The 18,264-nt window shown below is 30.7% G+C and overlaps 1 protein-coding gene across 5 annotated transcripts in view; it reads right to left on the bottom strand.

Moving 5' to 3' along the window:
* Positions 1-18,264, bottom strand: part of LOC118200518 (brefeldin A-inhibited guanine nucleotide-exchange protein 3) — a 153,913-nt gene that overhangs the window by 11,452 nt on the left and 124,197 nt on the right. For 4 of the 5 annotated variants that reach the window (XM_085813898.1, XM_085813899.1, XM_085813900.1 and 1 more), the window contains one exon: positions 7,447-8,009. In XM_085813898.1, the coding sequence (XP_085670024.1) occupies positions 7,447-8,009 (563 nt within the window). Of the gene's footprint in view, positions 1-7,446; positions 8,010-14,227; positions 14,400-18,264 lie in introns of those variants that run through there. The other variant, XM_085813901.1, reaches the window with a different exon arrangement.

Below are 18,264 nucleotides of genomic sequence, written 5' to 3'. Positions count from 1 at the left end.
AAAAGTAGCTGATAGTTAGTGGTTTCAAAGGCAAAAATGATTTCATTCAAAACCTCAAAATACAAAAACTGAACTGTTTTATTAACATTCTTCTGTAAAATGCTAACAAATCATATAAATAATATTGCGCTTTAGTGATAGTCTTGAAATGTGGCTATAGACTCTTGAAACAATTTTGTGCTGATATTTACAAACAAATATGTAAATTTCCATATTTTGATAAAACTTTCTGTCACTAATATATGCATAGATAATCTTGCAGAAAAGACCAAAATGAATTTTCAGCTCACTGAATAATTATCCTTTCTGGTTTATATTTCATTTTTAATTAAAATGTTCTCATAAATAATAACTAATATTCCCCTATTATTTATTGTTAGTAAAATATAAATGATGAAAATGAACATACTTTCTATCATTTAAGTTTTTATCAGACATCACCAATTTAACTCCTATTTCTTATGTTCTTACAGCATTCTCAACATTTTTCATATAAATTTGGGTCAAAAGAAAACTTATAAAAAGAACATTTTACAATTAAAAAATTAGCAAAAAAAATCTTGGATTTGCATATTTCTTGAAGTGATTAAAACTTCTTTATTACTACATATTATCTTAGATTCAGGTTTTCATTCTTCTAGTTCTCAGAATTTACATTCTTTTCAAAATTAAGATGTGTGTAAAGATTTTACAACTCAAACGTGAATGTTTCTTATATTCATGCAAAATGCAATTCTAAAATGATGAAGCTAAAGTAAATAGGATCACCAGTGAATCACCATGGATCACTAGTGAAATTGCAATTTTTATAAAATGTTTCATGCAAAAAATAAATTTTATTCATGAATAAACACTTAACAGTGTCAGCATCAAAAAAAAATATTTTCAAATTCCTAATGCATCCTCAACTGAAAACTTTTATTTTTAAAAGTGTATGAATTTAAGTTCCAGAAAGTCAGAAAAGAATCCTAGCATTTCATATGAACGCATACAAGAAAGCAAATGATATAATGGAAACATCACTGATAGACAAGTGGAATAAAAGTATCTTAAGGGCTTATTAGAACTTTAACAAAATTAATTTCAATTCAAAATCTTTGGGAAAAAATTCAGTATTAAATTTCAGTTCATATAAAATTCAGTTCAATATAAAAATTTTAAAAAAAATCTGAAAGTTTCCAGATTTTATATTATGCGCAAAGGGACATTTTTTCCTTTACACATACACGTTTCAAGAGCATTTGGGCTAAAAATATTTAAAAACATAATTTTAGAATTTCTGATAGATGGTCTTGTATGTTGGAGATAAAAATGTTTTATTCCATACAGTGCTGACTTTGCTCGTTCTGAAATCATTGAATATTTTAATTAAAAATTTGTTAAAATTTTACAAAATGTGAAATAGATAATAAAATGAATTTAAAAATTTGGGCTTCTACATGCTGATATTCAGGTAGAGGACTACATTACTCAAAATTGATGGCTCTAGGTATTATTGTTTTTTCACAATGCGAGAAACATATATACATTTAAGTAGATCCTTCATTATTTAATTTCATTAAATATAATGCAATCTAAACCAACAGGTCAATAATATTTGGAGGCAAAAATTCGAAAGGTGATTCAATGCTTTTAGTGCTTCAAGGTAAAATGCTGTTTCGAGATTAATAGCCCTTTGGGGCTAACACCCCTTGGGGCTAAAAATTACAAAGATTTCTTTAGAAGTCAAAAAGGTTTACAAGTCAAGCTTTACATGCCAAAGCTTTACAAATTACAGAGCTAAAATTGCAAGGTTTCTTTAAAATCTTCCAAAAAGGTAAAAAAATTATAATGATTAACAACTGGATAAGTACTCGATAAGTAAGATTTTAAGTACTTAACTGGATAAAATGTATACATTGGATACAGCAAAACAGTGCTTCTTAAATTCTTAAAAGTTCGGACCACTTTTATAAATTACAATGTTCTGTAGACCACTTTACTCTCGCCCCCTTCAAAAGCAATTTTTTAGCATATAGTACTACCAGTATACTTTTATTTTTTAAATACAATTAATTAAAATTCAATTAATTTTTATTGACATTAATTAATAGATGAAAATTATATTTGTTTTTAATAAGGTCATTAGATGAGCTCTAATTTCTCTAATTTGGCTTTACTTTCAACAACTGTGATGATAATGCACAACCTGTTTTTAAAAAAAATTGTAATAATGTTTTGGTTATGAAAATTATGAAACCAAAAGGTATCTTGAATCCAAGCATTTTTCAAAAAATAATTATTAATAAACCAAAATTCAATACATGTCAATATTTGGAATGACTGTTAAAATTTCCAAAAAAGAAAAACTGTATTTTGAGAAATTTACAACTGTTAGCAAAAAATATTTACTTACATCATAGGAAGTTTCATATTTGATTACTAAAAATAAAAACCCATATAAGATATCTTATTACTTGCTGCTATTAAAATGGTAGAAATACTTCCAGGAAGTAAATATGTGGAAAATTCCTTTGTTAAACAACACTGTCACCAACAAAATTTTTGAAATAAGCAACTACATCAAGCAACTTATCACTAGACTTAAAAGAAAACAATTCATTTGAATTTTTTTCAACTATTGACAATTTTAAAAGCATAAAAAATAATAATTGTAAAACTTTAAATTTGCGCAAATTATTATAGATCACTTAAAAACCCTAGAAACACAGTTTTGCAAATACTTGTAACTCTTTTTATCCAAACAACTATTTCAGCTACCTTAAATATAAAGGCATATAAACTATGACAATGAATTAAAACATTTGCTCATAATAGGTAATAATGAAAATTTATTTGAAAATAATTCTTCAGTATACATAGGAATATAATTATGCCATATATTAAAGACAAAGCCAAATATTTATTTGAAAATAATTCTTTGGTATACATAGGAATATAATTATGCCATATATTAAAGACAAAGCCAAATATTTATACTTATGACCTAGGTCAGCTTCCCCCCCTTTTTTTTTGTATAGACTCAAATCTTGGATGCATATTTGATACCACAAGGTGTATAGCTTCTTCAACATTTTGCACAATGATCATATTTTTGGTTTTATAAATGTTAATGCTAAAAATAGTGCTTCTCATGAATATTGAGGGCATTTCAGAAAATATTATAAATGTTATCCTAACCTCCAACCAAAAATTCCATTGAAGACTTTTAGGAAAACCCAAATTTAAAAACAGTTTTACTCAATAACTCAGTAAATTCTTTTTCATAGTTTAATGATAAGTGCTTGATATCAGTTTTTTTCAGTTGAGTTATGAACCCAATTTTTTTCCAACATCAAAATTTACCTGAACGTATTTTGCATTTGTATCTCCAGACAATTTAAATGATCATTTTTAACTTTTCAAATTAAATATTTGGATACATTACATTCAGTTATAAAAGCTTCTATAACTGTTAACATTTTTAATCCTTTGCGTTCGAGGCGCTTTTCTGTGCACACTGTCCATTCTGAAGGTTCAGTCTCTTCTGTACAATCACTTTGGATTCCAGATTCACTATCGATTATTCGGATTTTTCGTCTTCTTGCTCCTCTAACGTCGTCACTATCTTTATCACTTCCGTCTTCGTTCTCATGGGCAAGCTGTCTATGTAGTGATGTAATTTCGTTCGTTATTGCCGAAAAATTAAAACTCATCTTCGCTAGAAGTAACTTCTTCATCGTGTTCCATACTTATTGGGCTCAGTAACTTTGAAAGAAATACTGCGATCGGCAAGAAGGTTGAGTTCGAACTGATGTCGAAGACAGAGTCCTACCCGTGGTTGCAAGTATTTTTGAGATTAAACATTTAATCACATAAGCATTGCAAAGACAACCTTTATTTGAGATAAGACATCCTTATAGCTATTCAGACACCTTGTAATATGACCTACAAAAGGCCAAGTAGATCTCTCAAGCGACATTCCTTAGGTCAAACACAAATAAACACATCGATTTGAATGGTGCCTCTCAGGCACCGCTCGAGTTATCGCATCACATGCAGTGGTGCCTGAGAGGCACCCCTCAAGTGCAAAGGGTTAAAGATACATTTTCCAGTCTATTTTCCAATATGTTCACTTTTTTTAACAAAACTTTTAATATTATATTTTCACTTACTTACTTGAAGTGAAATGTTTACATCATCTAGTTTTTCAAAAATATCTAATAATAATGCAATTTTAAAAGCAGAAATTCATTGTGAAAAAATAAAATTCTAATCACTTAAAAATATAACCATTTCATCATTCAGCTGTAATAAATTTCATAAACTTTGTACTTTTGCTTCTGCTTTTACTAAACTTCTGCATGCAGCAATAAGGTTTAGTAATCCAAATTCATATTTTTGCAAATATTTAAAAATAAACAACAGTTAAGAATTCAGTTTTTTTTTTGTTTTTGTTTTTTTGTTTTTTTGTTTGTTTGTTTGTTTGTTATGAAAATCCATATCAAACTGGAGGAGATCTCATTATGAGTTGCTTATATTCATTAGCTTTAATCTTTGATAAGAATCTAATATTCTCACACATCACTGCCCATGCACCGTCAGTACAGACACCATCACAATTATTAACTCCACTGCAAATCTCAACTGTGAAAAATTAACATATACATATGTATAAACAATATCTTCTCCCCTCCTGTATATGCTCCCAGAAGGATGATAAAATAATAATTTTTCATGTTTTTATATTCAGCACAACTTTGATAGCCTCTGAATTCTGTATCGCTAAAATAAAAGATGAGAATGCAACTGAAAAAAGTAACTGACATCAAAGTTGTGAGATGACAAACTTGAAAGCTGAAAATTCAAGAAATTTAATAAAAATTCCCACATAATAAAAATCAATATAAACTCTTAAAATATTTTACCACAAAATTTATTTCGATTTAATTTCCCCTCTCCCAGATATTTTGACTGATGAATAAAAATAATTTCTTTGATAGGGCAAACAAGTGTTTACACTAAATTTATATGCAATTCCAACTGACTACACAGCTCACCTTCTAATCAACAGTAAAAACAAGATTATAATGATTGAACAATATTATACCATGATTTTGGGCAATAATTAGGCCCTAGGAGTTTGCAAATAAATGTAAAGAATTATATAGTCCAAAAAAACCCAATATACTTAAAACAAGATGTAGAACTTAATTACAATTTTCTATAATTTGACTGCACAACACAAAAATCTACACATGTAATATTTCTTAAATACATGTATAAATTCTTTTCAAAATGAAGCTAATACTGTAGAAAATGAGACAAGTAAAACAATGGGAAAAGAAAAATATTTTTCTTTTTAACTACAGCTAGCTGATATGCTAAGATAGTTCTGAAAAGAATTTTCTTCTCAGAAAACAAACTAGGAGTGCAATGAAGGGAATCTGAAGAATTCTGAAAAGATATTTAGAGTTCTGCTGAACATTTATCCAAGAATCAAAAGTATCTTTTTTATTTAAATCATTAAAAAGAAAATACTTATTTCCAACTTGTCTAACCAACCACATAAAATAAATAAATATATCAATATTACACAATTAAAATATTCGAGCTATTTAACTTTCAAAAGGAACATAGCAGTATATTAAAATAAAGAGTGAGTCTATGAGTTGCTGATAAATTTCGAAGCACAATGAAAATTTACATACAGAAACTTTGACCAAGAATCTGCATAGTTTCCACAGTAATTCTGAATCAGTAACAGCCTTTGAATACAACTTTTCGTAGTGTAGTTGCATAATAGAATTACAAAAAGGAAATAATCCTCATCAAACAAAGGAACATCAGATTGTTTATGGTGCCATATAACTCATTTTAATTTATTGCCACTTTTGTCTGGACAAATAACTATGTAAGATATACAAGTACTATTTAGTCATCCAGAAGCTTCTGTGTTTTTTCAAATCAAGGCAAATTTTCTTATGATTATTTTAATACTGTTGATAAAGACACACTTTAATTTAAGTAAATGTGTAAATTTGGTTTTTTCAGCTCACACTGCATAATTCTGGCATATGTTGTGACATAACATTTTCTTCAGTGCAGTGCTAAGAATGGAGGACTGAAAAATTCCTTTTCAACATGTTATGCTCTTTTATTTCAAACACGAGAAAAATTCTATTCAGATTGCTCAGGATTGTATGTGAACAAAGTGTTGTTTCTGAAGACAAAGTCCAAAAATGGCTGGAGAAGTTTAAGAGTGGAAATTTCAGCCCTTAAAGATGATGCCCACTCCAGATGACAATTCGCTACAAATTATCTGTCTAACCTATTAAAAAAAGCTATTTTTAAATATCCATGCTATAAGGATTCTCAGAAATTAAATATCCGAAAACACGACTGTTAGAACACTAGATATGTAAGCCACAGCAGTATATCAATACCCTATACTTTAACAGAACACAATATGCTACTCTAATTTTGGCATGTGATTCTTTGCTGAAATCAAATAAAGAAGCTCTTTTTTTAAAATGTCTAATTATTGGAGATAAGAAATAGACACTATGGAGGAATGTTCCACTCTCCCCCCCCCCAAAAAAAAAAGTTGTGGTAAGCCACATGAACTGCATCCCAAAACATAATGCTTTATGTATGGTAGAAATACAGATGAAATGCATAGTATGAATTGTTGCCACCATATCAGAAAATAAATTCCAAAAAATACTGTTCTCAAATGACAGTTTCAAAAACCAAAATCAAAGCATAACATTCAGAACGGGCCAAGCCTTGAGGTGTTATCTTCCACCATAAGAAGGCCCCACATGAGTGTCAGATAAAGACTTGAAGTATGGCTGAGACGTTTTATGTCAACCTCCATATTTTCCAAACCTTGGCTCCTCAGATTTTCATCACTTCAGGTCATTTCAAAATTCTCTGAATGGCCTAGAGTTAATTTCTTTGGAGACTGTCATACAGCATCCTGACAACTGACAACTTCTTCATGAATAAATTTTCTTAAAAAAAGGAATTTTCCAACTATTGGAGAGATTACAAAAAAAAAAAAAAAAAAAAAAAAAAAAAAAAAAAAAAATCCATAGAATAAAATTAGATGACTCTTTAAACGAAATTTTCTCATGTTTTTGTATTGTTTCATTTGTATTTATCTTGAGAAACCACAAAACTTAACCAGATGACCAAACACAGGAAACAAGGCAAACTCAATGCCCATTGATCTTTAACTATCCATTGCATTGCCATGTAATATGATTGCACCCACACTGTCAATCAAATGCATAACTATACAAACTAAAAGTTTCTGTTGACTCAGACTGCTTAGCAGGCCAGTGATTTCTATTTAGAGTACGATACATTTTTACTCCTTCACATGCTTCTTGATATAAACTTTAGATTTTATTTAAAGCAATAAACTGAAAATTATAAATATGGTCAAAAATAAATACATACTTTCATTATAGAATTACGTCTTTGGGTAGCAATCTCTCCAGGGAGAGAACTGTTTGATGAATTTCTTTTGGCAGAAGAGCTACATTTTCGTGAAAGCTTTTCTTTCATTTTAGAAGGCATGGAATGTTGGTTTTTACGTTTCTTATACTCAGATATAAGTGAATTAATAGTCTGCTCAGTAGCAAGTGTATAAATTTTATCTTTAGTTTCATCTTCATGAATATTTGTTAAATCCTCAGAATCTGAGCTATCATAACAAACTTGTGGTGGCACTTCTTCTTTATTTTCATTTTTTGCACTGTAAGATTCAGTTTGCTTTGAGGGAAATAAAAAATCATTCATTTCATCAATAGGAGTAGCAAGAAAAAATATAGGTTGTTCACTCATCTTATCCACTAATGTGCCTAACCCTTCTTTGTCAATAGTATGTTCCGTGTATAATTCACATATATCTCTAAATTTATCCCTTAACATCACAAATTCATTAAAGTTATTTTCTGAAGAAGTTTCTTGCTCTGAATTTCCAGCAGGTACAGAGGCCATTAAATGCCCATCTGATTTACCTGAAATGAAAGGAAGGACACTATTCTATAAATGCATTAATAAAACAAAAATCTTAAATTGCTTACCTTAATAAAATAATTTTTTTCTTGATAAATCCAGTTTTACATATTTGATCTACCAAAAATACTTAATGCTTATTTTTCATGTTAATTTATAAATAGTAAATAAACCTTTCATTTAAGATAACGTGTTAACTTATAAAACAGTAAATGAACTTTTTATTTTAGAAATAACATAATTCACAACTTCAACCAATTTAGTTACACTTAAAAATTGGAAGATATATCATTTGGTATTAAAAATAGATAAATAATAATAGAATTGAAGGCACGATGGTTACTAAGGCATAACCATATACTGAATTCCTATTCAAGTACTCTCTAAGAAACTGCTAAGAATGAGGAAATGTCAAGAACAGTAACATAACCTGAAATATTTTTCTCCTGGGCAATCAACAAAAAGAAAATGTAAATAAGGAACTGCTAAAATCCAGGTCTGAAGCCAGAACGACTGCATCAGGCAGCAAATTTTTCATATTTGGGGACATAGAGCATGGCAAAATTTAAGAGCCATGGAGACCACACAGAGTGGCAAAAAATCTAGCACTGGTCCTGTTGAAACATAAATTTCTTACTTTTTGACTCTCTCTCTCTATATATATACATATGGATAAACACTCATGGCCTACCAAAACCCACAGGTTCATTTTGTTACATAATGTATGCAGTTTTATCAAATAAAAGGAAGCATTTAAAACTATTTTTTAATTCACACCATTTGCTGAAGAAACATTAATCCTCTATTTTCAAAAGTTAGTTTAGTACAAGATAAAATATTTCAGACAAGATCCAATAAATAAATAAAAAAAGGATCACACAACTGCTGTTAAAAATTAACTGCAAACAATTTCTCCCCTCCCCCCCCAAAAAAAAACTGCATTCACTTATTTGTTTGTAAAAAATTCAAATAAACAAGTATATAGACTTTGCTGCAAATAAAATGTAAATATATAAATTTATATTTCTAAATTTTCTATTCTATACTTCATATTTAATCAAGAAAATGCTTAATAATAATAATAGGTTAAGCTTCATTACACTACATTCACTGCAGCAAATTAATACTTATTTATCTTCTTTGCCACTGAAATTGTGATTGCAAAATTATCTGTTCTTAAATTAGTATTTAGACAACACTAACTGCCTTGTGCTACTGCAGTTATACAATCCTAAAAGTAATAAAAAATAAAAAATGTAAGTTACTTATATAACAGAATGAACACTGAAGACATCCACATTGGAAACATGAAAATTTTTATAGTCATTTCAACTGGCATATGAAAATATTTATTTTATTGTTTAAGAAATCTGAAAAAAAAATTAATGGCACTTAAATGACCTACTAAGCATAAAAAGGAAATACTCAATGGTGAAATTGCTTTACAATTTTTTTCACAGTTATAAAAGACCAGGTATAATACATATATTTCTCTACATATTAAGAACAAACTAAGCTGATAAACAGTTCAAATAATAATTAATGTTTTAAGAACTTTATTAAAGTCTTTAAATTTAGATGCAAAAATACACAGAAAACATGCAACATTATTCAACACAGTACCTTAAAAAATAATAAATAAATAGATTTATATTAACAAATGCTTTATATAGTGCAGCATTAAAATTTTTTTAACTTTACATCGGCTTAAAAACACCTCAATGATGCTTGGAATAAATGACTACTCTGTATATATAATATACAGAGTAGTCATATAATATACAGAGTGTTTCATGCCAACAGAGTTACACAGATCTGACTGCAGCAAAACTATAGCATTTGGAGTGTTATGCAATCATTCAATAGTGACCAAACTCTTGGTAGATGTTAAGCAAATTATTGCTAATTCTAAAGTAACAGCTGAAGCTTGAGAAGGGTGTGAAAAGACCCTTTATTTAAAACTAATTAAGAATAGAAGGTGCTTACAACTGAGCCAACCATTTGTAGCAAAGTCAAATGTATAATTTAAATAAGCTAGTAGCCAGAAATTATACAAATCAATTAATGCAAAACTGCCTCAAAACTTATCCGGCATGGATGTTAACTCTATCATTAATTATAATGCAAGGCCAAAGATTACAAATCTTATCTAATCTAGCAATCTAGTGGCAGAACATGCTCTGTCTTACAATCCAAAAACTTCACTCTAAATACATGGCAACTAATCTGCTTTCTAGCAAGAAAACAAAAGGGAGAAGCGACAGAAAATAACTGGTTTATTAACATAAAGGAACCTTACAAAAAATGCTTGTTTGTAATGCTGGCAAATCAATGCTCAGCAGCACAATCTGCAAGACTGTGATTTAATGCAGCACATCCCATGATCATTAGCAGAAAATATACAGTCCTGGAGACCAATGTTAACCTAAAACCACAAAGACTTTGCCAAAGCCCTCAAATATATGTGATAAATATATTTAGAAACCCAAATAAGCTTTAGCTATAGTTGTGATATAACAATTACTATAGCAACACTAACTATAAGAGTTAAACTAATTTACACAAAAACTAAAATTTCCTACACCAAATATATGAACTTCTCTTAAAATACATTAATTGCCTCCATACATAGAGAATGTTTCTAATAACAACACCTACCAGGTATAAGCAGGTTCTAAGATATAACTGTAACAAACAGGAACATCTTTAACAGCATGATCAGAAAGCATAATCAAATAAATAAAATAGCGAAAAAAAAAATTTAAGACACTTTATTTTGCTTGTTTCCATATATTCAGAGCATCATACTTGTTTTCAATAATTTTCATGGCAGGAAGAATGATATTTAACTCTAAAAAAAATGGATCTCCATCACTTTATTACACCCATTCTGATTTTAAAAAAGGTACATGGTAAGAAAGTGAGAGCAGACATCATTTGCTACCATGGCAACTGACTCTTAGTGTTATCAATCAATTTTTTTAGCCATACCAATTATACAAAGAAGATAACATAAAATGTTAACACATATAAATACATAGAATAAGTAATATTAAAATAATCTCAGCTTTTTCCCCTCAACAAACTCACAATGCTAATTCTAAGTTATGAATTACATCTGGTGGAGTTTTACTCTTTTTGGTTTTCTTACACTAATTATTCAATTACTATTTAAGTTGCAGCATAACCACAACAAATTATGTAATCATTACATTTCTTGCTATTTTTAAAATAAAGATTACTGAATTTTCCAAACTAGTAATATATCTTGCAAAGGAAGAACAGTCAAAAGTCTTTAATCCAGATGTCCATAATACGGAATTATCTATAATCTGGACCTCAAAGCTACAAACTTTCTGCGCATGCATGTATGAGCATATGCGTTTACGCATGCGCGCTTAATGTATAATGGACGGTATAAGCTAAAATTATCTAATTGTCTATTTCAGTTAATGTTGCAGATTGCGTTGTTCCTTAATCTTCTAACTGGATCCGGCTTATTATTTTTTGCAGACTGTTAGAGCAATTTTATAAAAGTAAGCTTGAACTTTCGATTATGTCAAAAAGAATTTCCGATTCTGGAGCTGCCAAAGGATCTATCTACAAAGCGAAAGCATGTTTCGATGTCCATCAAACAAAAAGTGGAATTGCTGCAAAAAATTGATAAAGGCATATCCTTTGTTTCTCTAACCATTCCGAAATATGTTTATCAATTTCACGCTGCTCTGCGGTCGGGGGGGGGGGGGGGAGACGCGGTGCGCAATGAACTGGAAGTTGATCTGTAAGCACAATCCTTATCTTCAGGGCAGATGTTTTTATTTTATTCGGCTTATAATTCCTTACTAAATTATTATTTCATCTGGATGTACTCCTTTGATATGATTTAAATCAAATTCCTCATCATTATAAATATCATGAATACACATCAAATAGTTTTCTGATTGCAATTTTCTAATTTTGACTATGCGTAATGTATGCTTTACATGTGTGCGCATTGAAAGAAGTGTTTAATAAAGTAAAATAAATATTAAGCTTTTTTTTTTTTTTTTTTTTTTGTAAATTTTGATACCCTTTAGATCATAATTGCTCTTTATTTCATAAATTACGGTTTCATATTTTTAATTTTATAATTTCTGCATGCCATCTTACCAGATTTAAACTGATGATCTATAATCCAGAAAAACCGACAATCCGGAATCGCCGAAGTCCCGACGAGTCTGGAGTACAGACTTTTGACTGTATTAGTATATTTGTGCAACAACCTCCCAGTATTATTTATGCAATAATAATTTTCCTCTATATTTAGTCTTTGTATATTGCAATAATAAGCAATTATTCAGCATTTGTTACGAAACCACGAGCTGATAGACAGAGGGCGCTGACTAACAGCGCTCGAGCAATGCAGATGTTTTTGAGATAAAAATAAATAGTTGAGAACTGATTAACTTAGTGATCTATAGACATTGCAGAGTACCATTTGGAGTAACTTCAAGTCCTTTTTTTATTAGGTGCTACTATAGTATATCACTTGGATAATGTGGAGGAGGAAACCCAAGAGACAGCCAGGAAATTGAAAGAATCATTTTACGATGATAATTGCATGACCAGTTTCAACAGTTTTGAAGAAGTTGAGAAATTTATGAATTTGGCAAAATGGATAACGTCAGATGCTAAATTTCAGCTTCAGGACTGGCAGTACAATACACCTGAAAAAAATTATGATCCTGGATTATTCTCAGAAACTGAACCTTCTTTGAAGGCAAGTGAAAATACAACAAATTGTATTTCTGTATTAGGCCTTGCATGGGACGTAAAGGAAGATACTCTCGACACAAAAAGATTTCCTGCTCAAGAATAAGTCCTGTTAGTGACGAAAAGGAAAATCCTTAGCACAAGCGATTTTCAACCCGATTGAATTCCCCTGTCCTTTGACACTGCTGCCGAAATTATAATTACAAGAATGTTGCAGATCAAAACTCTCGTGAGATCAAGAAGTGCCAGAGAAGATTTTGAAGAAGTTTAATTTATGGCATAGTCAAATTCTTGAATTGAAAGATATTAAAATTCCTCGTTGGATTGCAAAATGCTCTCAAATTTATGAACCTGATAAATGGAGTCTGCATGTATTCTGTGATGCCAGCAAAATGGCCTATGCAACATGCATATTTATTACAATAGAAAATAATGAAGTACATTGTCAGTTAGTGCAAGCTAAGTCCAGAATAGCTCCAATGAGATTGAAAACAGTACCTCGCTTAGAATTATTAGCTTTCCTAATTGGTGCTTGACTAGCAGCAGTGGTAAGAAGAGACTTACATCTAACAGATATTAAAACTTTTTACTGGACAGATTCCAGCAATGCTCTCTGTTGGATTAAACAAGAAGTGGTTTGGGCTACATTCGTGGCCAATAGAGTAAACGAAATTAGAAAACTAAGTAGCATAAATGATTTTTTTTTTTTCTTTGAGAACATACAGACTCCCCGCGCACCACATATGTACAACACGGGGCTTACAGAAGTAAGTTAACTAGAACATTAAAGGTTACAAGTATAAATAAACATTAAAAATTACATGCATAAATAAAGCGAACAAAAGCAGAGAACAGCAGTCTGGACTTCACGAAAACAGATAAGTTCACTGGCCAAGTCACTCTGAACATTTTCAAATTGTTCTGTAAGCATAATCTAGGGCCATCAAATGTAGGGCACGAGAAAATCAAATGTTCCACATCCTGAGGAACTCTTTTTGAACATTCACGTAAATTGTTTGATCATAGATTAAAACAAAACAGATAACTTGCAAATTTACCGTGACCAGATAAAAACTGAGACACTTTAAAATTTTACGAGAGGAAAGACTTGGAATTCAGTCTATGGTAAATCGAAGGAAGGAACTTTTTGGTGACTTCAGCATTACAAGATGAAATGTATTCCTCATTCCACATAGCTAAAAGCTTTTTATAATGAAAGGACTTCCAATAACTCTTTGGAATGCTAATGTTGATATCAATGGGTAAATTTAAAACATCTTTAGCTAAGAAATCAGCTCTTTCATTTCCGTAGAAACCATGATGAGCACGCACATAAGCAAAGCAGATGTCAATACCTCTAATTCTAAGTGAACTAACAGTTACTAGGATTTCGATAACTAATTTATCACAGCTGGTAATACTGTTCAAAAGTTGAAGAGAAGAAAGAGAATCAGAACAAATAAGGTACTTTGAGGATGTTGTCCCATGATCCTGGATCCATTTGATGGCAAGAAGGCACAGAAGTTCTGCTTGAAAAACTGTACATTCATTCCGTATACGGTGTCTAAGAAAACAAATCTCGGAATGGCCTTCAAAAAGAACAAATGCAAGGCCAACCTTGTTGTTCATCTTGCTGCCATCTGTAAAGAAAACCATATGAAAACTTATTTCAGCAGTCTCTTTATAATTGCAGAAATTTATGGGTTCTAAAGAAGCAGGATGAGGAAGATCAGTGAAGGGGACAATTCCATTAATACAGTCTTCTGAAGCATGAGTTGCCAATGACGCAAAAATATTATTCTTATATGCAATTTCAAAATCAATAGGCGGAACTCCTGCAAGAACAAAAGTAGCCTCATAGCTTAAGGTTCTATAACCACTAATAATACGAAGAAGAATACTCCGTTGAATCTTTCTTAAATTTCTTTTGTTAACCTTCTTGGCAAGAACATGTCCCCAAGCACGACAGCCGTATGAAATGAAAGGTACAATACACTGCTTATACATGAGTTTCTTAACATCGTAGCTTACTCCAAAAGTATTTTTGGCAATTCGGTGAAAGCCCTTAATAATTTTTTCACATTTAGCAGAAAGGAATTCAATGTGCTTTTTCCGTGTTAATTTTTGGTCAAGAATGACACCAAGATATTTAACATTTTCTACAAATTCCAATGGAGAATTATCGAGCATCAAAGAAGCAATATTTTGTTCATCAAACGTACTGGGAACAAGCATAGCTTTACTTTTTAAAGGTAGTATAAATGATTGGTATCACATTCCACGCTCACAGAACCCAGCAGATATAGTTTCAAGAGGATGTACAGTACAACAATTAGTGAAGGCTCAGTGATGGAATGGGCCAGAATGGCTGAAGGAAAACTTAAGGATTGACACTTATTATGAACTAGTGCAACCTGACGAATCTGTAATAAATTCGGAGAAAAGAAAATATGCCATAACAGCTACCAACATTATAAACACAAGGGATTTATTTGACAACAGATATTCTTCATATAAAAAGATAGTAAGGATGATAGCTTGTATAAAACAATTCAGCAAAAATGCCAGAAATTTACCTAAAGATCGTATCTTCGGTAACATTACTTTTGCAGAATATGCAGAAGCAGAAAATATTCTTTTAAAATTAATCCAAGAAGAAAGTTTGAATCTCATGAAGACAAAACAATTGTATCATTGCAACCTTTTGTGAATGAGAAAAGACTAATACAAACTACAGATCTCTCGGAGAAACGACAGTAGAAATATTATATTTTCGATAATTCTTCCTCCCAACCATGTTATTACCAACTTGTTAATCAAGGGAAAACACGAGGACAATTCCCATGCATGTATTCAAGCCTTAATGGCAATTCTGAGAGAACAATTTTGGATTCTCAAATGCCGGCGTACAGTTTGTCATGTAATAAAAAACTGTGATCGCTGTAGACGATTTAAGGTAACCAATTTTAACGTAAACCCCCTACCATTATCAGAAAAGAGAGTAACAGACTCTGCAGTTTTCCAGATTATGGCTGTCGATTTGGTTGGACCTTTATACCTTCGAGGCCAGAAGAAGGCATGGATAGTGATATTTACATGCGCTGTTTATCGGATAATACACACTGAAATTGTTACTACTCTATCCACAGAAGCATTTATGCAAAGCCTGAGAAAATTCATAGCTCAGAGAGGAAGACAAAGTATTATATATTCAGACAATGGTACTAACTTTATAGGACCTAAGAACCTTTTCTAGAAAATTAATTGGAAGGAAATGGAGAGAAAAGCTACGATTAAGAAAATTACACGGAAATTTAATCCTCCTACATCGGCATGGTGGGGAGGATGGTGGGAAAGACATTAGAATTATAAAGGGCATGTTGAAGAGTATTTTAGGCAACAAACCTAGATTACGAAGATTTACCCACGGTGTTATATGAAGTTGAAAATGTCATCAATTCCCGTCCTTTGACATACATATCGAAAGACATTCAAGATTTAATGCCTTTAAATCCAAATATGTTTTTAAGGGACAATGTAGAAGGTACTACGATTGAATTTGATCACATAAATTGAACAGAGCTATATAAGCGTTGGCAGTATCGTTAGAAACTCAGAGATAATTTAAGAAAAAGATTCAGAGCTGAATACTTAAGACAACTTAAAAATTCTAAGAAAGCCAGTAAAATCAAAGAACAAGTGAAATTAGGAGAAATAGTTTTGGTTGGGAATAAAAACAGCAAATGAATTGATTGGCAGCTACGAAGAATAATTAAGCTGTATCCAGGGAAGGATGGACATGTTCGTGTTGTTCAATAAAAACAAGGAACGGTGACATAATAAGGCCCGTGCAGAATATTTATCCTTTAGAAATGGGTGACCAAGCAAATGAAATGATGGTTTTGCAGTCTATTCCGGATGGAAGAGTCAAAGCAGATCTGAAATCTTCACCAGTTATTTCCAGGAGTGGGCGAATAATACATAAGCCAAAGAGACTTGTTATGTGATGTTGAGCATAATTCCATCGTACTCAAGGCGGGGAGATTGTTATGAAATCACGAGCTGTTAGACAGAGGGCGCTGACTAACAGCGCTCAAGCAATGCAGATGTTTTTGAGATAAAAATAAATAGTTGAAAACTGATTAACGGAAAAATGGTCCCATACAGAACTGTAACAAAATTATTGGTGATGTATATATTTTGTAAATAGACTGTAATAAAGTTTGTTCTAATAGCTTAACATTATTGGATTTGTGAAGATCTACCTGGCAGTCAGACTGAACGTAAGTAAATTCGATTTATTAATTTGATATTTTGTATTTTTACATAACATAACAGTATTTATGTTACTAGCAAAGTTTGAAATCTAGCATTCTATGGAATGCCTATGCACTTTTATAATGTATGAAATGATTAATATTTCATATATTTCTTAGGCATTCTATACAATGCCAAATGACATAACAGAAAAGTATGAAATACATCCCTGATTTGTTTCGAATTTCCAGGTGTTAAGGCACAGGACTTTTAATACTCGCCTCAGGCCCAGCTTTTGCCATTTGCATTTTACACTTTGTTTGTAGTCTCAAAATATATTATATTCATATGTGAATTTATTTAACAAAAAATTAGGCCTACATTATGCTGCATGAAAACAGAAGAGCATGATGTGATGTTAAAGAGAGAAAATCATTGTCAATAGACATGCAACAATTCTATGATGAACCATCTAAAGTGAGAGTTAATGCTGCAAAAGACAGTGTGTTCTTAATTGAAACTATTTCCCAGAAATTAATAAATATATAAGTAGGTAATAAATGAAATAAAGTAGGTTCATATTTTATTTTATTTTCTTAAATAAGAAAGGCATAAGCTTTGCTCAGTATAACTTTAATTTTCCTTTACATATTTTGAATAAAAGATTTTTTATGGCCTTCTTTTATTATTTTTTCTAAATAACATTTGTATATCCACATAATGTACTTTTTTTTAAATAAAAGCATTATCGTGACCTTGTTTTCATACTTTACCTAAATAATATTTGCCATGCTACAGAATGCCATACAATGCCCAGTGAAAGTCAAATAATTCATATAACATATTTAAATAACTCTTGTATTTCATATACGGCAGGTAACATACATATGGGCACTTATGCATATATTTTAATGCATAATTTTTTTTATTTATTTTTAATTCGAAAATATTTAATCAATTATTCTCTTCTCAATGTATTCACACTCAAATTTATGCCATAACACTTTGAGGTCCAGCAGAGTGTAAGAGCATTATTTCTATGATTTCTTTCAAATGAACAAATTTAGGTAGATTTTATGACTGATATTTTATGCATTAGTACAACCATTTTTATCAAGTTTTGATAAACTATTATGGAAGAAAAAGAATGATGATTTATAGTTGCAAAGAACTATTTATTACTTGCATATTTTACATTTTAATTGCATATTAATCCCAGAAGTCTATCAATGAACCTACTTACAAGTG

This window comes from Stegodyphus dumicola, chromosome 3 (assembly GCF_044657685.1).
Source record: "Stegodyphus dumicola isolate Sdum_Otavi_A_Nest chromosome 3, ASM4465768v1".
Taxonomy (NCBI): Eukaryota; Metazoa; Arthropoda; class Arachnida; order Araneae; family Eresidae; genus Stegodyphus; species Stegodyphus dumicola.
This window is presented reverse-complemented; position numbering and strand designations above follow the sequence as displayed.